Raw genomic sequence first — 23,695 nt, forward strand, 5'->3', positions numbered from 1 at the left:
ATGTAATTTATTCCTGTGATGGTAAAGCTGAATATTCAGCATCATTACTTCAGTGTCACATGATCCTTCAGAAATCAGTATAATCAGTATAATATGATGATTTGCAGCTCAAGAAACATTTATTATTATTATTATCAATGTTGAAAACAGTTGTGCTGCTTAATATTATAGTGGAAACCGTGATCATTTTTATAAAGATTATTTGATGAATAAAACTTTACTAGAGGAACTGAGGATTGAAATTTAAGTCCACAAAAGAACATAAGGAAGATTAAAAGTTGTTTTCAACTTGAACATTAGTTTTCCCCACAAAAAAATAAAAAAAATATTTGGTGTGATATGATAAGGAGATCACTTTCAGGTGAACTATCCCTTTAAGAAAAACAGAAGTCAATGGGAAGTCTCAATTTAGATAGCTAGATAAATGTGTGTGTGTGTGTGTGTGTGTGTGTGTGTGTGTGTGTGTGTGTGTGTGTGTGTGTGTGTGTGTGTAATGATGGTTTACAGAGCACTAGGATTTTTTTAGACAAAAACATCAAGATCAGGTTCCTCTCCTAAGGACATGGAAGATCACACACACACACACACATCAATTGGCTTCTTGTTTCATGGTCTGGCATCTGTTGTTCTACATGGTTTAGTCACTAATTAACAATTACCTCTGACCCCCCTTTTCCCTCCCCCCAACCCACCACACACACACACACACAGGTCCATCAGTGTGATTGATGACAAACATGCGGAGGGCGAGCGGATCACATTGATTGATGACTCACTCGCTCCACATGTTGACCTTGACCCCACCCTGAGGCCAGCAACACTAACCGATTCATGCAAGCCCGACTTCACCTTAACAAACTCTATTCTCATTACCAGAGGAAGTCGTCCATCTCCCGATGCCTCCGACGAGCTCTAGTAATAATATTAACCTGAGCTAAAGCACATCTCCTTTAAATCTTGAGTAGATATCGACGGGCATGTGGAGTTTCTGATACCGGTCCTCATCTGGCATCTTCACTACCCAAGCAGAGAAAAGGATCACATGAGATCTTCGTAATATCTCAACTGTTGCTCATAGAAAGCCATTAAATCAATTCAGATTCAGCAAGATATCAGATAAAAAAAAACAGGTATTTCTCATCAAATTCACCAAATGATCTGAGCTGCTATCGACATTTATTTTTTAGCTCTAAAATCTTACTATTTGGTTAAGAATCATCTGAGACAACCTTTGAACTTAAATGAAATATAACTAGGAACTGAGTTATAAAAGAACTACCTGTGAGCAACAACAACAAAAAAAATATTCATTCATATTTAGGGTTGGGTATCGAGAATCGAGTATCGATTGGAACCGAGACTAACTTTTCGTTTTTTCCGGAATCGTTCAAAAGTTAAAATTTTAGATTCCTAGTTTCGATATTCACAGTCCGCCGAGCGGAAGAAGAAACCGCTGAACAACACCAACGAAGAAGCGTCTACCGGAAGTGTTGGCATGAGCACGCATGAGTAGCTTACGTCGGCGATCCAAAGTGTGGCTTCACTTTTCTAAAAATAACGAAATCTCGGCAAAATGCAAACTTTGTGACAAAAGGAGTATTCTTACAGAAGGCGTATTTCCTTCAGAAAGACCGTTGGTTAGCAAGGTTAGCTAAACTTTTTTGACCCTGCCTCTTAAAAGAATCGGAATCGAGAATCGTTAGGAACCGGAATCGAAACAAGGAATCGGAATCAGAATCGGAATCGTTCAAATTCAAACGATACCCAACCCTATTCATATTCACAATATTCAAAAATATCAATTTGCTTGGTAAATCAAATGTACAAAAAATATTGAAAAACTAAATTAAAAAATAAAAATAAAATAAGAATCGGAAAAAATAAAACAACAAAAGCTAATCACAATATCAATACAATACTGAAATATTGTATAATATGATGTTACATAGCCTGCCTCCAGTTTTCCTCAACTTGACCAATTAAGAGGTGATATTTGACCGTCATATCACCAAAAGGTCATTTTAACCTGCACTGTAAAAAACTATTGTTGGTTTAACTTAAAAAAGTAAGTAACCTGGTTGCCTTAAAATTTTAAGTTGATTGAACTGAAAAAAGTGAGTTAATGCAATGAAGGAGACTGATTTACTCATCAGAAACTCAAAATAATAAGTTACCTCAACCAAATAAATTATTTAAGTTGATTTGACAAAGGAAAAAATGTTGTGATAACAAATCTTGAATTAATTTTTTTTACAGTGTGATATATACATATACAGTTAGAATTGCTGTGCAAATGCATTCATGCCTCCTCTGAGCAACATTAAACAGTCTGTAAACTAAATACACCAAAATTATATTTCAGAAGCGCTTTCCTGCAGTGTAAATTTGACATGCATTGACATGCACCTGAGCTTGACCTCTCCTCAACAACACTCAACATGAACACGTCATTTACTTCATCAAAGGTGTGGCTGAATTATTTATTAATATACATTATGAAACCACAATGCTGTTGGTATATTGTGTCAAAGCTTGTTGCTTTAATAAAATAGATTTGGCAGGTTTTAGAAGGTAATTGATGCAAGGCTTCCTGAAATGAGCTGAACTTCATGCTCTCCTGAACACGTACACCAACTTCCACCATTCAGAGAGAGGAATTTCACAAAATTTACTGTGTGTTTATCTGTGGTGAAATCGCATACACCCTGTAGGTCTGCAGGGGTCTTTAAAATCCCAACGCAATTAATAAAACCACAGGGTTTTAATAGAAACTACCATGAAAAGAAAAGAATGGAGTGATTAGAGAGAGATGAGTGTGTTTCTGGCAAGGTCTGCATATATTGTTAAACATGAAAAGTTGTGGCAGTGTTTTCTAATACAGGAAGTTTTGGCACTGAGGGATATGCAAATGAGTCACACACACACACACCAACACAGACACACACCAACACAGACACACACAAACACAGACACACACATGGTGTGTTTTCAGGTGAATCTATAAATACTCTTCATGCAAAAAAAACATTTCTGACATTCCCTACAAAAAATGTCACACACTGATAGCATGATATATCATGGGATGAGTTTTCTGTTTTGATACCATGTGTGTAATGTGACGTATAGGATCAGGGTAAAAAAAAAATGAGGGTGTGTATTTTTAGTTTGTTTATCTAAAACTCTGGAAATGCGGGACGACAGACTGTCTGGAGTTGCAACACCTTCCATTGTGCATGTGTGTGTATGTGTGTGTTTATAGGAAGTGGGAGAACAGCAGGGAATTCGGTACGTTTCTATTGATTTGTTGGGAAAACAAACACAATTAAAACACACCTTTAGTACAAACACGTACACGACGCGAACGTAATGATGCTTGCGGAGCAACATGATGAATACGGCAGCAGTGACATGACAAACTCTCTTATTTTGACCTTTGACCTTTGTTACTTTCTCTTGACCGAGACACATGGTCAGTTCTCAATCAATTCTCAAAGGTAAAAAAACCTTCATGAATATAATAAAAAACTGTTTCAGTGATACAAACATTCAATATAGTTTAGAATATTGAATTCGAAATATTCAATAGCCGTTTCTCTATAGCAACAATAGAAGACAAACAATAGAAGTCTATGGTATGTTGTCATATGTGCATTAGGGCTGGGCTTTGAGTTGGGCAAGTTGATTCATTTCTGTGAATCAGTTCAAACTGTTAGTTTCAATTATTTGATTCAAAATCTATTTCAATGATTTGACTGCATCATAACGCAATAACAAGTCGCTGAGTCTTAAATAAATATAAACGTAAACAATATATAATTTTTTACATAAAAATAAAATATATTCTATATAAAACAATGCGTTATAAATTAAAATATTCTTATATTATATTATATTATATTATAGGGATGGGCAACGATTAATCGCGATTAATCGCATCCAAAATAAAAGTTTGTGTTTATATAATATATGTGTGTGGTGTGTATAATTAATTTGTATAAATACACACACATGAATGTATATATTTAAGAAATATTTGCATGTATATGCTTTATATATATTTATACATAATTAATATTATATATAAATATAAATATTTGATATATTAATTACACATTTTTCTTAAATATATACGTGCATGTATGGGTATTTATATATACAAATTAATTATGCACACACATATATTATGTAAACAAAAACTTTTATTTTGGATGTGATTAATCGCGATTAATCGTTGCCCATCCCTAGATATTATATTATAAACAGTGTGGAAAATATAAAACGACTGATGCCTATGGTGCAATTTTTATATTTAACTTCTTACATTGAATATTTTGAATGTTCTTGGCTTCAATGGCATTTTGGTGAAAAGTTATGGTTCCTTGCACTGCCTAAAAAAAAAAAAAAAAATACACGTATATATATATACTATATATACATTCATTCAGAAACACTGTGATCAATGTATGCTTATACAGTAAATTATTAGGCAGACATAAACAAATATGTCAATGATATTGAACCTCTTTGTGCCTGAAGCTTCAGTGTGGGTCAATTGCTAAATCACTGACGTCTGTTTGTGCTACAAATTAGTATGGATCTGTTTCAAAATATAGCGAGGACTTAATTTTAGGACATCATAGAAATAATCCGGATGTTATCCCTGCTCCAAAAGACAGCCAGCACCCATATGCTGTATTTCAAATCCATGTAACATGTACATGGATGCTTTGCAGAAAAATATGTATGCAATAATCCTTAAAAAAAAAAAAAAATAGTTCAATGATATTTGTGTGTACTATGTTTCTTTTTTGTTGCTTACCAGAGCATTACAATGCTGCCTTAGAAGAGCAAGGGAGTTCAGTTCACTAGGTTTTGGACCAGACTTTCTCACTGTATTAAAAGAGTATCTATCTAATGCATTAAGTTTTTACACCTCTTTACATCCATCATGCCATCACAAAGACGCCTCAAACTGAGAAAAGACCACCTACACACCTCCTACGGTTTGACGAGCTTAAGATTTCTACTCAAAACCTCGCAATCACAGCCCATTGTTACAGGAGAGCGCAGCGAGAGAGGGAGAAAGAGACAGCGTCTGTCATCACATCAAAGGGATGTTTAAAGGGAACGCGAAGTGAATGATGAGGAAAAGAAATCAAAGACCACCTAAAAACCTCTCTTTCACTAGACATCAGCTCCTTTTCATTCTCTCGTCTTTTCCTGTCTGAGAGGAGGGCGCTGACCTTCCCTGTGTGCTGACAAATCTGTTTTTCTCTGCGATCACCTCCTTTATTCTCGCTGTCTTTCTGTCTATTGTTGTTCCCCCTTCCTCTTACTGCATGTCTATCTCTCTCTCTGTCTTTTTAACCCCCTCTTGACAGAAAATAAAAGACAAATTCAAAGGCAGAAGGAAAGTGAGCGCGCGAGAGAAAACAATACAGAACTTCCAGCGAGATACCCGAAACCCAACACTGATGGTTAAAACACTACAACTTGTCCTAACGCCAAACCACATTATCGGAAATGACTAAAGCAGCGACACAGTTTTCATGCAAAAACAGTACATTTGACTTTTTTTTTTGATGCATGAAGCACAAAATGACACATTAAAAAAAAGTTGCCTAGTTGCCTTTTTTTTGCATCCAGTAACAATGAATGGGGACTACAAAGTTTCAAGCTTTAAAAAAGGTGGCAAAGTACCTAAAAAGCAACGTACTGTACTTACCATGTACTATATACCAAGTTTGCTGAAGTCAACTTTGAACTTAAAGGAGTAGTTCATTCAATGAACAAAATGAACGAATTGACTCGGAAAAAGATTCGTTCATTTTGATGAACAGGAGAGTAATGAACAAGCATCACAGAACTGAGCAAGGCGACCATTTGAGCTTTTAAAACTTAAACTTTGTTATTTTTTATTAAATGAGCGATCGTTTCACTTGATAAGACCCTTATTCATCGTCTGGAATCGTTTAAAGCCCTTTGAACAGTTTGCACTGAAACTGTCTTTTTGTACCTTGAACCGTTTGGTTCCCATTGAATTCCATTATATGGAGAAAAATCCTGGAATGTTTCCATCAAAAACTTTAATTTATTTTTGACTGAAGAAAGAACGACATAGACATCTTGGATGACATGGGGGTGAGTAAATTATCAGCAAAAATTTTTTTTTAAAGTGAACTACTCCTTTAATGTGAGAGCTTACAAATTTAGTCGCTATTAAACCCAGTTAAAATATATATTTTAGAAAAATGCACAGAATGCCATATAGTAGTTGTCACAGTCACCCCTAGTCACATGACTACCTTTGTTCTGTTTTCCTGCCTCATCTGTTTCTATGGTTACGGTCATTTAGTTCATCATCAGTTCCACCTGTGTCTCGTTAATCATCATTGGTGGCACCTTGTTTCTGTTAATCTGTGTCCATCAGTGTTTGTATTTGGTCCCTTTCAGTTCAGACAGTCTTTGTCCGTTCTCGGTGTTATTAAGGCCCTGTTTACACGAGAACGTTCGCGAGTGAAAACGTAAAAACGTAAAAATATTTTATCGGCTGTGCCTTTCATTTACACGGTGACAACGTTTTTGGAGCTTAAAGGGTTAGTTCACCCAAAAATGAAAATTCTGTCAATATTTACTCACCCTCATGTTGTTCCAACCCCGTAAGACCTTCGTTCACTTCGTTCGTTAATTTGTGTTCCGAAGATGAACGAAGGTCTTACGGGGTTGGAACAACATGAGGGTGAGTAAATACTGACAGAATTTTCATTTTTGGGTGAAATAACCCTTTAAAAACACAAGAAAGTGAAACCACCCACCAGAGTGGAAATCTTAAAAACGCTCCACCGCCGCGTTCTAATATAAAGGGGTAAAACCGCGAAAGTCTGCTTGACAGTGAAGGTTGTATGCAGGCGCGCGGACTGTGTTGTTGTGTGGCAGTGCTTCACATCGCCACCTAGCCGCCTGGAGTGCATACTACATTGAATTTCACACACTTTTGCGTAGGGTTGGGTATCGTTTGAATTTGAACGATTCGGATTCCGATTCCGATTCCTTGTTTCGATTCCGGTTCCCAACGATTCTCGATTACGATTCTTTTAAGAGGCAGGGTCAAAAAAGTTTAGCTAACCTTGCTAACCAACGGCCTTTCTGAAGGAAATACTCCTTCTGTCACAAATACTCCTTTTGTCACAAATTTTGCATTTTGCCGAGATTTCGTTATTTTTAGAAAAGTGAAGCCACACATTGGACCGCCGACGTCAGGTACTCATGTTCGACTCGCGTGGTTATGCCAACACTTCCGGTAGATGCTTCTTCGTTGGTGTTGTTCAGCGGTTTCTTCTTCCGGTCGGCGGACTGTGAATATCGAAACTAGGAATCAAAATTTTAACTTTTGAACGATTCCGGGAAAAATGAAAAGTTAGTCCCGGTTCCAATCGATACTCGATTCTCGATACCCAACCCTACTTTTGCGTCACCATATGCACACGGATTTCCCACCCAAAACAGTCGTCTAAACGCAGAATAAAAAATGATAACGCAACGCCACTTTTGCGTTTTCTCTTCAGAATCGTTTCCGTGTAAACATAGCCTTAGTGTGTGTGTGTGTGTTCATCTTGCCCGTTGGAGTTATATTTACAGTAAAAGTTTGTCTTGGAGCTTTTTGGCTCTTCATCTTCTTCAGCCTACACTACACCGTGACAATAGTGTGGAAAGTTCAAGTATAATTTGTACAAGTATTAACAAGTATAATTTTATTGTACTTCTTGCATTAAACATTTTAAATATACTTGGCTGAAAGTGTTGGTGAAAACACTGCAAAAAAATAAATAATATAATAATAGTATATGACTTGCGATATACCAGTGCATGATTTCCTGAAGTCACACGATAACAGACTTTAAGTTAAGTAAACATATTTAACATATTATATGATCACAAATTTAAGTCACTATTCACCGCCAGGTGTAAATATGGTATTTTAGGAAAAATGCATGGCCTGAAACACACAGCACATGTCATATAGATAATTTCATGGTTCTAAATAAGAAGTTTCCTAAATGCTCCCTATTTTCAGGAACATGAGGGTGAGTAGGTGATGTACGAGTGCACTGAATCAGAGCTGAATTTGCCTGAAACGAGAGAGCAGGTCAGCCGAGGCAACACACGTCTCCTGCCGTTCCCTTGTAAGACTTCCAGAGAGTCCATTAAGTCTGGTTAATATAAGGGACTGTCAGCGAGCTGCAACATTATATCAATGTTACGGTGGTGCCGTCCCTCTCGCTTCTGTCACGCTCCTTTTAGACGGCGGAGAGCCGGCGTTGAGAGAGATATCTGGAGATAAAGAACTGAGGGAACAGAACACCATCCAGACCAGAAACAGCTCTCAACACCTCTGTAATGATGTTCGACTCACACACACAGGACTCTTTCTATCTCTGTTTCCTCTGGTGAGGAACTGGGTTGGGTTGTCCCGAGCTCTTCAGGCAGAGGTAAACTCTGACCTGTTCCTTTTAGCCCGGTGTGTGGTTAAACCGCTCAGGCATGTCGGAGAAAAAAAAAAGAGGCCACAAAAAGCTGGAACACCGACTTTCCCCTCAGCTCAAATAAATGGCACGAGCAAAAAAGCACAAGGAAAGTGATGAAGAAAAGGTGAGAGAGATTGATTCCTTCCGCTCCTGTCCTTTCCTTCATTACCCAGAGGAAAGACTCACAGATTGCTCGTTCAGCTCAGATTAGATCAAACATAAAATGGGTACTTTCAAACTTAAGCCATAATAGCCACATGGACTTCATTTATAACACTATTGTATTGCTTTGGTGTAAAAATACAAAAGTATTTTACATGCCATTGCCGCCATTTGGTTTTCGCATGCGACAACAGTGCAACCAGTTCTAACGCGATGGCAAAAGCTCGAGCAAAGCATACAAACTCTTCGTGTAGCCCTCAAACCGTATTCACTTTATAGCCCTTAATCCTGTAATTGTGGACAAATGTGGGCACAGAGGACTCAGGTGTGATCCTAATTTTTATTTATTATAAATGTTATACATCACTGTCTTCGATAAAGTTTTGTCTATCCATTTATGGTGTTTTTTTTTTTATTTTGGGGGTATTTTTGAATTTATTTACTTCAAAAAGTACCATATTTTCTATGTAAATTATTTCTATGTGAATACTATGTAGTTTTATTTAATTTTAATTTTATCTTTCCAATAAGTTCTTAGAGCTAAAACCTAAAGATGAAGTGACTTTGCTGTCACCTGGTGTCTTATTTTGGCTTATTTTAGAAAGCTCTAAATTACAGTTTTTCCCATTCATTTCTATGGGTGCCCATTTTTGACCCAAATACAAGATTAGGGAGGTTTTTTTCATCCAGTTAACATTGTAGAATTGAGTAAAAAAAAAAGTGTGTGTTCAGGAGGCAAACTTAGGAAAAGTAGCCAAGTCTTGAACCGCTCAGATCAAGGGAAGTATTTTTTAAAAATAAATCAAAACTATTTTGCCCACGTTTGTCTAAAGGGCCTTTCACACAGGACGCGGAATGCGCTGCGCTTGCCGCTCTGTTCAGCGTTGCCCTTCAGATACAACGTGATTTGCACGTGACTTGATCTGACTTGATATGAATATTATATATATATAAACATCGAAATCAACACACAAATCATGAGCTCAGTTCTTTTTAGAATAAAACATTTAATTCAAACACTAAAGCTGACACAAAGGAACAAATTATATATATAAATATATTTTAAACACACTTGACATGCCAACTTGAATGGAGATATGTCTCCATGACAGCTTTTCTGATGATGTCCCTATACGATCTCAACTTCTATCATAAAGGTCGGGAAATTCCGACACACAGTACTAGCCGTTCGTCCATTTTGATTTCCGTGTTTGTTTGGATGTCCCTTTTCTATTGGCCGCGCTGGTAATCGTCACAGAGCGCAGCGGCAAAAGTTAAACTATTTTGAACTTTGACCGTGGCATGCGCGCGAGGACGTCAATGGTGCGCACCGCTGCGCTTGCGCTCAGGTCGACGCAGAAACAAAACGCCTTCGCAGTTCGCACGGCGCAAGCCATTGAAATGAATGGGTTTCATAGTGCTGCGCAGCGCATACCGCGTCCTGTGTGAAAGGCCCTTTAGGGGTAAAAGATCCGCTGTCTTTTGAACGGAGGCGGGGAGCTCCAGCTCATTTGCAGTTAAAGGGACACACACAAAAACTGCGTTTTTGCTCACACCAAAAAAAGGGCAAATTTGACAAGCTGTAATAAATGATCTGGAGAGGGTTTTGAGCTAGAGACTGATCTCCTGAAATGGCGTATGTATGGCACGACAATTCGTATTTACATTTTTGGCATGCTATCAACACGCATAATCACTTTTCAGCGTGTTTATGAATGCCGTTGTCTTAACATTACATTACTGTACATATAAATATATGACCTACCCCAACCCCGTCCCTAAACCTACCCGTCACTGGGGTTAATAGCATTAATGAGTCTTCCCCTACCATCCTAGGGAAAAAAATATCGCTCCCATGTAGATCTACACACGGAATCACTCAGACATTTAACGGTGTAGACATACACGCATACACGCGGATAGCTCAAAATGTGTATAAATAATAATATAATATGTACTTGACTTGAAAGTGGCGTGTATATTTACGCAAAAGTCATGATGCCATGTTGTGAGCTGAAATTTCACAGACATATTCTGGGGACACCATAGATTTATATTACATCTTGTGAAAAGGGGCACATAATAGGTCAATTTTAAAGAGATTGCATTTGCAGGCCAAGTGTAAACCTCCAAGCCAAAAGTAATGCAACTGTTTTGGAATAGAAAGAACCAACTGACAGACAAAGAATATATAATCGTATTATTTATCCTTTTAATTTCAACATCTAATTTATCTTAACTCAGACACATGTAAGATCAAGCAGAAGAAATAAGTATAAATCTCCCTCGAACATAACTTCTGTCTTACAAACAATTTGAGACTGTAAAGATGTATCTGTCCTGTGGGTGTTGTTGATCATGCAACAGGCGGCTTTAAATCACACAGAACAAACAGCAGCTTCTCTCTTGCCGTCCCCCATCGGGCCCATATAGCCGAGATCACAGCTCCCGAGTCTCCATGGCATCCTGTGGAACCTCAGCTGTCAAGAGTTTTGATGTCTTAATAAATTTCTCCTCTCTCCAGCTGTCAGCCAAGCGTCAGAGATGGATGAAAGAGTCAGTGACCTTTGACCTGCCCAAGACCTCTTCTTCAGCCCCCCAAAAACTCTCACAGAACCCCGACTCTATTGCAACTGCAGATTCCTTTCAGCACAACGTCAACCCTGAAGAAGCCCAACAATAGTGTCGACGGCATCCCACAGATAGTTTCACATGCAATGCATTGCTGTTATTCACACAGTACTGCTAATGTATGTACAGGGGTAACTTTTTCTAAATAACATGCATTAAATGTAATGTTTTTAGCAGCAAATTGTCCTCAAGCAGAGTTGCAGACCTATAAAATGTGTGTGAGATTTCGTTAGACATGGCTATATGGTAGGGCTGTCAAACGATTAATCGCATCCAAAATCAAAGTTTGTGTTTACATAATATATGTGGGTGCAATCTATTACATGAAAACATTTCTTAAATATATACAAGCATGTGTATATATATATATATATATATATATATATATATGAAGAGTTCAGATGCAAAAGCCTCTAAATGCCATTTGAAATTTTCTTCTAAAATGACAATTTTTATCAAGCTTGTATATTTAAGTTCAGTAATTTCACTTAAATGACAATTAATAGGTAATCTTCATTGTTATTTAAGTGAAATTACTGAACTTAAATATACAAGCTTGATAAAAATTACCATTTTAGAAGAAAATTTCAAATGGCACTTAGAGGCTTTTGCATCTGAACTCTTCATATATATATATACAAATATACAGTGCACCCACATATATTATGTCAGCACAAACTTTGATTTTGGATGTGATTAATCGCGATTAATCGTTTGACAGCCCTACCATATGGTGTGCAAAATTTGTGTGTTTCACTATTTGAAGTTATTGCCTCATTTTAAAGTAAATGAAAGAAGCAGCAATATAAAGGAGGAGAAACCAGAAAACTACATGAATAAAAAAAAAAAAAATTGTTACTTTTTTTAAAACAATTGTTTACTGAACTATTAATTAAATATATGAAGAGTTCAGATGCAAAAGCCTCTAAATGCCATTTGAAATTTTCTTCTTTGATGATGATTTTTATCAAACTTGTATATTTAAGTTCAGTAATTTCACTTAAATAACAATTAATAGATAATTATCATTGCCATTTAAGTGAAATCACTGAACTTAAATATACAAGCTTGATAAAAATCATCATTAAAGAAGAAAATTTCAAATGGCATTTAGAGGCTTTTGCATCTGAACTCTTCATATATATATATATATATATATATATATATATATATATATATATATATACACATTTTATTATATTTAGTTACACAATGTGGCGATTTAAATAATCAAATTGCCATTGACATCCATGGTAGGAAATACTGGAAATGTCACAAAAAATATCAATGCAAAGAGTGAAAACAACCCATAACATGTTGCTATTTAGTTTTAAATTTTCAGAATAATTAATGTGGATTCAAATGCCATCAATATTCATGTAAGCTAATAATCCGAATAACTAATAAACACATTTCAGCTCATCGTGGATGAAAATTCAGCTCATCGTGGACTTGACGCACACTTAAGGAAACCTGAAACAGCTCCAGATGACTGCACTTGTGGCCTGATCGAGAACGTAACCTTTGATCTTTGACCTCTCGGGGCAAAGGTCAAGGGTGGCACCGGCTTTCCCTCATCATCGCGATGGAAACCACGAAAAGTGTTTGCAGAGCGTCTTCGCGGCACATCTACAAATAGCAGCACATGTCTAGAAGTCATTAAGCACAAGAGAAGTCCTACTTTCCCTTTTCTCTGTCAACACTTCTGTGTGACACGTATTTATTATTGTCACAGGCTCTTATTTGGCTTGATCTATGGCAGAATGAGATGTCAGTTTTAAAGATAATTACATTTTTTTCTCCTCCAAGGATCCATTCATCACACTCGGGGCCCTCTGCCATTTTTAGATTCTTGATAACATGCCTCAACTCATTCCATCTTTCTCTCGCGATCCCTCTCACACACATCCAGAGTGAGTCACATCCTATTATGTGGCATGAAGTTGCCAAAAATTTGTTAATTACAAATCCAGAGCCTAACTAGTATGATTATAATGAACTTAGTTACGTGAGAGCGCTTTGTTGAGGACAGCACTCTCCTCTCGTCCTCTCTGTTTGTAATCACATCTCTTGTTCTCACGTAATGGTCTCATGGGAGGAACAATCTCAGTCCTCATTATTATACAACCACAAATGCTGATAAACCAATCAGAAGTGCTATTATTACCACTTGATGACAGACGCTTGAAAGAAGGAAAAAGATGGATGGATGGTAAAAGAGAATTTGAAATTAACAAACATGATGCAGAATTGGATTTTGCATGTAAGGAAGTAGTATTAAAATGAATTTTAATTCATTTTAAACTCATAACTCATAACAATTTTTAAATAGAAATGCTTTGAAAATAGTTTAATTTAGGGGTGGGCGATATGGAAAAAATATCATATCACGATTTTTTTAGGAAAATCACGATCACGATTTTTTATCACGATTCTTTTTCAAGTTGGTTTTAATATTTTGCAAGTGGCTGTAATGAAAAAAATAAATAAATAAGACAAGATAAACATTACACAAATTAATATTCATATTAAATAAATAGTTGTTTTTTTTTAGATGCAGTAGGTGTATTTAGCAGTAGCATTGAAGTAATTAAATGAACAAATATGAAATTAAAACACTACATAGACTTCACTGAATAAATCGATTCTTATTAAAGATATATTAAAGTTCTCAGTCAGTGAGTGATTTTCTTCTTGTGTTTTTTTTGTTTTATTAACACTAAAGGGATAGTTCCCTCAAAAATGTAAATTGTCTTAATTTACTCTCTCAAGATGTTTTAAACCCAAATAAGTTTCTTTCTTCTGTTGAAAATAAAAGTTATTTTGAATAATGTGGGTAACTGAACAGTTGCTGGTCCCTTATAGTTTTTTTTATAAGTTCTCTCCTGGAAGTTAATGGGGACCAGCAACTGTTTGGTTACCCACATTAAAAAAAATTGTCTTTTGTGTTCAGCACAAGAAAGAAATTAATACAGGTTTGGAACAACATTAAAGTGAGTAAATAATGACGGATTTTTTTTTTTATTTATTTAATTTTTTGTGTGAACTGTCCCTTTAAGGACAAGCGGCAGTACTATTTATTCCTGTCGCTTTTAGACCAGCACTTGACGCGTTTAATATAGACGCATATTACACCAGATATTCTCTCAAATGTTTGCTTTCACTTTAGACATAGCCTGTTTATGTAAACATTGTGTGTATTTAACAGTATTAGCATAATAAGACTCGAAAGATAACTTAGTCCAGTATTCAGGCGCTGTTTGACAGACGTCTAGTGCCTGTGAGCGTCGGGGGTATGCGGTCAGGAAAGCGCACGTTAGAACAGCACATCAGCGCGTGAATTAAATGTTTAACCGGCAAGGCTTATGCAAATAATGAACTTTTGTGAATTGCAGTGTCCCGTACCTATTCATTAACGTGTGATCATGTGTAGGCTACGTCGCGTTGTACAGTTGAGACGGCGCCAGAACTGAACTGATAGAATGCACTGTAACACGATACTACGATATTTCTTCAAAAGCAGATCGTGGAGACATTTTAATCGTCCACGATTAAAAATCGTCATATCGCACACCCCTAGTTTAATTACATGTTGGAAACTTTATAGAATGCAACACCACCACCCAATTTTTCAGCGGCCTCGAATCTGGAAGTATTTCCCATTCACTTATTTTTAAAAAGTGAACTTTAAAACTTCATTTAAGAGTTATAACTAAGCCATGAACCAAGTCAACCAGCCCTGAGATTAAAGGAGTCGTTCACTAAAAAAACTTGCTGATAATTTACTCACCCCCATGTCATCCAACCCAAGATGTCCATGTCTTTCTTTCTTCAGTCGAAAAGAAATTAAGGTTTTTTGATGAAAACATTCCAGGATTTTTCTCCATATAATGGACTTCAATGGGAACCAAACGGTTCAAGGTCCAAAAGACAGTTTCAGTACAAACTGCAAACTGTTCAAAGGGCTTTAAACGATTGAAACGATGAATAAGGGGAAACAATTGCTCATAAAAAAAAAACTAAGTTTAATTTTTATAAGCTCAAATGGTCGCCTCTGTTCTGTGATGCGCGTTCGTGATCGTGACTCTCCTGTTCAAACTTTTCCCGAGTCAATTCCTTCATTTCGTTCATTGAATGAACCAAATGACACGAAAAAGGATTTGTTCATTTTGATAATGAGTTCGAACAGGAGATTCACGAACGAGCAGTAGCAGTAAATAATTAAGGAGATTTCTTTGCAGAATCATGGGTAATGTAGTTTATCACCAGGAATTTTGATAATAATGCAGCCTAATGGCTTCAGCAAAAGCATTTCACCAATTGATTAACAACTTGTAGCTCACTGTACTTCCATATTTGCACGACAAAATTTGCCCAAGATCGGTTGTGCTAGTTTGATCAGAAGCGTCTTACCTTGACATTGCTCATTCCTTTCCTCGTATCCAGGGTTACACAGGCAATTCCCGATGGGCACCAGCCACTCTCCATCTGCGCCACAGTACATTTTGGGAACCTCCTGCTCTTCCGAATTATTCACACAGGAGCCGCGCACCTCCACCAGGGACGACGTGTCCGCCCCAGTTACGGTGTCAGGAAACTGCGCTAGGTTCCTCACGGCTAGCGGACACTTTTTATAAAACACACGGACAGAAACCAGCGCGATACAAGCTCCTACATCCTGAAAGGCCAGATAGAAGCCCGCGTGGCTCATGACGCCGACATCCCGAACCTCAGTGTTCAGCTTCATGATCCGATCACCGATATCCACCTGCGTGAAGCTCTCGTCCGCCGCCACCGTGTCGATCTTAGCAAAGTGGCTCTCGTGAGCGTAGCGCTCGTTATCGGAGTCAGACTCGAGGTAGTAGAGGTTGAACGTCTCTTTGCATGTGCCGATGACGCCGGGCAGGCTGTTACAGTCACGCAGGGTGAATTTAATCTCGATGTAGATACGCTGGGCCGGGCCACGCCGTATCCAGTGAGTCCTGAGCCAGTTGTTCTGACTGGGCTCCATGACGTTACACACCTGGTATGTTCTGATGGGGATGTTCTTCTCGTCCATGATGCTCACCTCTTCCCACTGCAGGAGACAGCACAAGAACAATGTTAGGAAGGAGAAATAAATAGATGATTTTCATCATTTTTAAGACCTTCTCAATTCCGTAGGAGATACAGGTGGAGCTGGGGAAGGAGGAGGGTTTCTGAAACCACGCTGCAAATGCTGACTAAGTATTTGAAAGTTGAGCAGTGAGCTCATTGGCTACTGATACAGCAGGAACCAATCAGATGTGGCCTATAGAGAATGATGTGTAAATGAAATGTAATGAGACAAAAAAAACAAGTCTTACTACTGAGTTGTCTTTTTCCGATTCACAAACAAATTACTTTTTTCCTGAAACTTTTGGATTGTCGGATTCACAATTAAATTCTTTAATGAATTTACTCACAAAGACGAGTTACTTTTTAAAAATAATGACAAATGACAATGAAAATAATTTAATTTCACCTGTGAAATGTTTTTAATGTTAATTCCACTTTAAGCTTAAGCTACTGTATGTCCTCATGTATCCTAATATGGATGTTTTGTGTTAGCGAACTTGTTATATTAGGTCAATTAAAAATGTTTGTTAGTACTTTTCTGCTCATTTATATGATTATTAGGGCTGTCAAATGATACAAAATAAAAGTTTGTGTTTACATAATATATGTGGGTGCACTGTGTATAATTATTTTGTATATATAAAACACACACATGCATGTATGTAAAATATTTATATTTAAATATAATATAAATTATATATAAATCTATATACATGAAAATATTTCTTAAATATATACAAGCATGTGTGTGTATTTATTTATATATATATATATAAAATAATTATACACAGTGCACCCACATATATTATGTAAACACAAACTTTTATTTTGGATGCGATTAATCGTTTGACAGCCCTAATGATTATCAATAAAATCAAAGAAGGTTATTTTATCAACCAGTTATGAAAGAATTTGTGATGAAACCAATCAATCAATTCCAATCAGAGCATCCCTATGAAAAAAACTGAGATACATAAAGTATTGGTATCGGACGATATGTTGATTTTTAATGTTATCGTTATCGGCCTGATAAGAAAATTTGGTCCATATATTAAAACCGATAAATAATGTAGTATATCAGAGTTTTGAATTGCTTGAAATATGATGGGAATCACTTCAAAAAAGAAAACAAGTCAAGTGCAACATGTGAAGCGCAAGTCTGTCGTATATAAACTACATAAAATTATAATTCGAATATTATAATTAGGGGCTTGGGACATGGCTTTTAATGGCAAGGCTTTTGTTTTTGTAATCAGGCTCTCAAAAATGATCTAAAAATTTGTATTTAGATATATCGGCTAATAAAACGGTTATCAGCTTTCAAATATAAATAATTATCGTTTATCGGTATCGACCAAAATTTTCAAATCGGCGCATCCCTAATATAAAGTATGATACTCGCCAGAGACTCTGAGAAACAGAAAACAACCGATCAATTAATTAAACAAACATGAGGTCATCCAGAGTGAAAACGGGACTGAACCATGGGAAGCTGTAGAGTAAATTTAGATCTGAAACATAACATCTGTTTCACTCTTGCAGGCTTGGGTAAGTTTGCCTGAACCAACCTCCGAAAATCAGTATTCTTCTTCTTCGACTAGCCTCGCATACAATAACAACTGTAGACAGTCATTAATGTTGTACAGCCTAACAGCGTTACAGCCACTGATTGGACTCATTGAGTTTTCATCAGCTAATCAGCAGTAATGACTTTTATTACAGCAAATGAACACACTCTAAACACATGCTAATCCCCAAGAGTCTGACTGGGTATCATGTTAACCTGCGGTCAATAGTTTGGAATAATTAAAAAATAATAATAATTATGTGCCTGGAAAGAAGTATCTTATGGAAGCTTGTTTCTGTCACTGAATTAAAAAAAAATAATAATAATTGTGACTTTTTATCTCATAATTGCAAGATATGAAGTCAGAATTGTGAGATATTACGTCAGAATTCTGAGAAAAAAAGACAATTGTGAGATTTTTTCTCACAATTGCGAGTTTACATCTCGCAATTCTGAATTTATAACACATAATTGCAAGTTAATATGTCAAAATTCTGACATCTTTTCTCAGAATTGTGAGATTTAATCTCGCAATTGCGAGTTATCAGGTGAATTCTAAGGAGAAAAAAGACTAAAAGTAAATTCTGACTTTATATCACGCAATTCTGACTTTATATCTCGCAATTCTGACTTTATAACACGCAATTGTGACTTTATATCACGCAATTCTGACTTTATAACACAATTCTGACTTTATATAACGCAATTCTGACTTTATATCTCACAATTCTGACTTTATATCTCGCAATTCTGACTTTATATCTTGCAATTATGACTTTATATCTCGCAATTATGACTTTATAACACGCAATTCTGACTTTATAACACGCAATTGTGACTTTATATCACGAAATTCTGACTTTATAACACAATTCTGACTTTATATAACGCAATTCTGACTTTATATCACGCAATTCTGACTTTATATCTCACAATTCTGACTTTATATCTCGCAATTCTGACTTTATATCACGCAATTCTGACTTTATATCTCGCAATTCTGACTTTATATCTCACAATTCTGACTTTATATCTCGCAATTCTGACTTTATATCTCGCAATTCTGACTTTATATCTCGCAATTATGACTTTATATCTCGCAATTATGACTTTATAACACGCAATTCTGACTTTATATCTCGCAATTGCGACTTTATATCGCGCAATTCTGACTTTATATCTCACAATTCTGACTTTATATCTCGCAATATATGACTTTATATCTCGCAATTATGACTTTATAACACGCAATTCTGACTTTATATCACGCAATTGCGACTTTATATCGTGCAATTATGACTTTATATCACGCAATTCTGACTTTATAACACAATTCTGACTTTATATAACGCAATTCTGACTTTATATCACGCAATTCTGACTTTATATCTCACAATTCTGACTTTATATCTCGCAATTCTGACTTTATATCTCGCAATTATGACTTTATATCTCGCTATTATGACTTTATAACACGCAATTCTGACTTTATAACACGCAATTGTGACTTTATATCACGCAATTCTGACTTTATAACACAATTCTGACTTTATATCACGCAATTCTGACTTTATATCTCACAATTCTGACTTTATATCTCGCAATTCTGACTTTATATCTCGCAATTCTGACTTTATATCTCGCAATTCTGACTTTATATCTCGCAATTCTGACTTTATATCACGCAATTGCGACTTTATATCGCGCAATTATGACTTTATATCACGCAATTGCGACTTCATATCACTCAATTGTGACTTTTTATCACGCAATTCTGAGAAATAAAGTCAGAATTGTGAGATAAAAAGTCACAATTACCTTTTTTATTTTTCATTCTGCGGCGGAAACAAGCTTCCATAGTATCTTACGCTCACCATGGTTGCATTTATTTTATTAAAAATGTAAAATCGGCAATATTTGTGAAATATTTTTCAAATTTAAATTTTTTTTTTCTATTTTAATATATTTCTAAATGTAATTTATTCCTGTGATCAAAGCTGAATTGTCAGCATCATTACGCCAATCTACAGTGTCGCATGATCCTTCAAAAATCATTATAATATGATTATTCTAATAAAAGATAATAAAAAAAGAAAGTCATAATTATTCCAAACTTATGATGGTGGTGTAAGTGCATTACTAATTTGCCATTTGACCATGAACTATATGCATTAATTGATTTACCAGACGATTTTATCCAAAGTGACTTACAAGTGTGTGCATCTCAGTTAATAAATGATTAGCAATTTTTATAAAGCAAAAAATGTTTTTTGTCAAAAATGTATGGTGCCAAATAGGCATTGTGTAGTGTGATGTCCAATGAATGCATATGCACAATACCAATATAATATCTTTTTAATTTCTCCCTGTGATATCAGCAGCCACAGTCCCACAAAGACCATCCTGACGGCCCTTAATAATCTCCAGGAATTATTCACCGTGCGCTAAACCTAATTGAGCGTTTGTGGGATAATAAGACTGACAGCGATCTGGCATCTGTCAAGGACCGCGATTGTCTCCGTTCGGCTCGTCCCTTCATCCGTGTAACTACGGAGGCCCAGAGGAGCAGCGCAGAGATAAGAACCCGGAGCTGCCGATAGCGGGACGAGAGGAGAAAGGAGCTAATTGGCCGTATTAAAGTCTGAATACCCGCCCACCGTCCATGCCAAAGACCTGTCCATCACGGAGAAGATCACAGAGGGAGAGGAACTCAGGAGCTCAATGAAACTTGGATCGATGCGAAAGGAAGCCGAGCGGCTCTGTAGTGAAAGGGAATTCAGTGTGTTATTGAATCGCTGATGTGGTAATTTAGATCCACCTGATCTTAAGATGTTAAACGGCTAATTGGTGATGAGGGGCTCCGAAAAGTGCAGAGATCCCAAGAAGCATACATTATGGGACAGAACCCGCTGACCCCCTCGATCTGAAATCTCACTCACACACACACACACATATACACACACTCAAACAGACCTTTTCTCTGCCTCTGGGTTGCCAAGTCTCTCCCCCCTACCTCTTTTGAGAGAAAAGGGATAGAGTTTCCTAACAAAGGGCATTTCTGTCTCCCTCTACTATTTAGGAAATTTGACGCCCGTCGCTGTAACCTAGCTTTCCAAAATTTACATCCGAGAGAAGTAGGGTGATCTCATTCGTATTTGGAGGTATTCGTACGTGACATGAACATTTTTTGGACAATGAAACGTAGAAGATCAACTTACTGACAGCATTCAAAACGCATACGATCCGTAAAAGTCTATAAATCCCTTTGAAAACTGGTGCTGAAACAGTGAGTTTAAAACTCAAACACAATCCCATGGCACTTCTGAGTAAAGGACGAGAAACTTTTGCCTAAAAAGGCATTATAAATGGAACATTTATTTATTAAATAACAATGGATCTGAACTCTGAAACAATTTATTTGAGTATGTTTTACAAGAAAATACTCTTTCAGTCTTTCTACTTAAAAGTTTAATGGTAAATGGTAAATGGTAAATGGACTGCATTTATATAGCGCCTTCATAGACCTAATGGCCACCAAAGCGCTTTACATATTGCCTCACATTCACCCATTCACACACACATTCACACACCGACGGCGGTGTCAGCCATGCAGGGCGCCATCCAGCTCGTCGGGAGCAGCTGGGGTTAGGTGTCTTGCTCATGGACACCTCGACACTTGGTCAGGTGGAACCGAGGATTGAACCACCAACCTTTCGGTTCGTAGATAACCCACATGAACCACTGAGCCACTGCCGCTTACTTTCAAAGTAAATCCTACACTAGTGTAGTGTAGTTTAACCATCAAATTAGAAAAAAAAAAAACTGTTAACAAATTTGTTAAATATATGTGATGTTTAACATCTTCAATTAATCTTAATAATAATACAATGCAATTTACCCATTAATATAATATTCTGTGAACTTCAAATAATTTGTAAATATTTGCAAGCCTTAAAATGCCTTCAGTACATTGATATTGTATCACTAAAAATTAAGGTTCCAAAAGGTCGTTTTCACAGTGATGTCATAAAAGAACCATTCTAGGTTCCATAAAGAATCCATTTCACTCTAAAGAACCTTTCTAACATTCTAAAGAGGTTCTTCAAGCTTTATGTTTAGGAGTGTTTTTATCTTGCATATTGTATTATATATAGGCCTATCTAAACAAATGTGCTAGAACTATATGTATGAATAAGAAAATGTGCTAGAACTATACGTATGAATACTAAAGAGGTCAAGTTGGAACAGGAGATGGAGAAAGAGGGAGCGAGAGACGGGTTTTTTTAACTCACCCCTCCTTCCGTCGGGCTGGCGACCCATGCCAGTTCTCCCAGCACTGATCTGGAATCCAGCAGCGGGACTGAAGGAGAATAAGACAGAAGACTTGAGAATGAGATCACCAAAGCTTGTGTGTTTTACCCTATAGTGGAGAAAACTGAAGGCATACATCTCTGATAAATAATGACAACAGCTGCAAAGGAGGCCAAAAAGTGTCAGGCAAGTTCACAAGGGTTTGATCTGTGAGCAGTGACTTAAGTAGGAAAATGGTTTATAAATCATTAAACAATAGTAATCGACAAAGGAATGATAAAATTTCAATTTAAGAGACAAAGAGATATAAAGACTTTTTTTGTTGTTGTGAAAATTATTAAATAATTGCTAAAACACTCCAGACCACACAAGAGATAATTATAAAGCAACAGTTATTTTTAGGTTATTTTTTAGTTATTTTTATGTTTAGGATAATATTTCCAGAAATCAAATTATTACTATTTCATTATTGTGACGGCAAGACAAAAAAGGGCCTAGATTACCTTCAAGGTAAATTTAAAGACAATATGACATTAAATAGCCAACTAATTAGGGAAGGATAAACATTCTAATGAATAAGATCTTTTAAAAAAAACTAAAATGTGAATAATTCATATGTGGAACATCTATATATGAATAGTATTTTTGTTTTAAATCGGTTAACATATGTCAATATTGTCCTGCTGTTTATATACGTTACTAGTAGGCTACATTATTTTTCCAAGACATCATTATCAACAAACTCCTTTAAAACTTCTTTAAAACTCCTTTAAATTTTTAAGCAATTTAGGCAGTTTTCTTAACTTGAGGGATTTGTGTTAACTGGCCAATATCGTTACCGTTTTGCTTGCATGTGCGCCTGGGTTTAACTGTGAGCCCTAAACTTTCCCCTCTTTATCAAAACCCCTCTTACCTTCATTCGCCGGATAATTCCATGGAGCGGACAGACCTGCACAAATCCCCAGGAAAAGTGAGGTGAGCGCGTAAATAATCCCGGCCATGAGTGCCATTCGTCCAGCTAACCGTCTCTCCGTTATTCCTGTTTATTCCTCGTGCTGCTCCGCGCGACTGATCTGAGGCGCACGAGACGCGCACTCAGCGATCTCTGCTGGAGGGGGCGTGGCATCTGTAGTGACGTACCCATCAATCAATCAAGAAAGATATTATTTTGGAATTATGTATCGTTTTTAATTTGCATTTGTTTATTTCTATTACTTTTTATAATTTCTTGTCAATGTTCTTATGTTATTGTTGTCCAAGCATTATTATTAATAATAAAAAGTTTCTTCGGAAAACAAATATGTAGATTACACATAAAAAGTAGATTGTCTAAAATAATTATAATAATAACTATTATTAATATAATAATGTAAACATGTTATGTATATTTTATGCTTGTAGG

General features: G+C 36.4%; 1 protein-coding gene across 2 annotated transcripts in view; it reads right to left on the bottom strand.

Moving 5' to 3' along the window:
- epha4l (eph receptor A4, like) overlaps window positions 1-23,377 on the bottom strand; it is a 49,236-nt gene extending 25,859 nt beyond the window's left edge. For both annotated transcript variants that reach the window (XM_039678677.2, XM_039678676.2), the window contains exons 1-3: window positions 23,207-23,377; window positions 22,275-22,342; window positions 15,732-16,395 (exon numbers count right to left, since the gene is read on the bottom strand). In XM_039678677.2, the coding sequence (XP_039534611.2) occupies window positions 15,732-16,395; window positions 22,275-22,342; window positions 23,207-23,303 (829 nt within the window). In that variant the 5' untranslated portion in view covers window positions 23,304-23,377. The remainder of the gene's footprint in view (window positions 1-15,731; window positions 16,396-22,274; window positions 22,343-23,206) is intronic.
- Window positions 23,378-23,695: the final 318 nt, after the last annotated feature.

This window comes from Pimephales promelas, chromosome 16, assembly GCF_988280905.1.
Source record: "Pimephales promelas chromosome 16, fPimPro1.hap1.1, whole genome shotgun sequence".
NCBI classification, from domain to species: domain Eukaryota; kingdom Metazoa; phylum Chordata; class Actinopteri; order Cypriniformes; family Leuciscidae; genus Pimephales; species Pimephales promelas.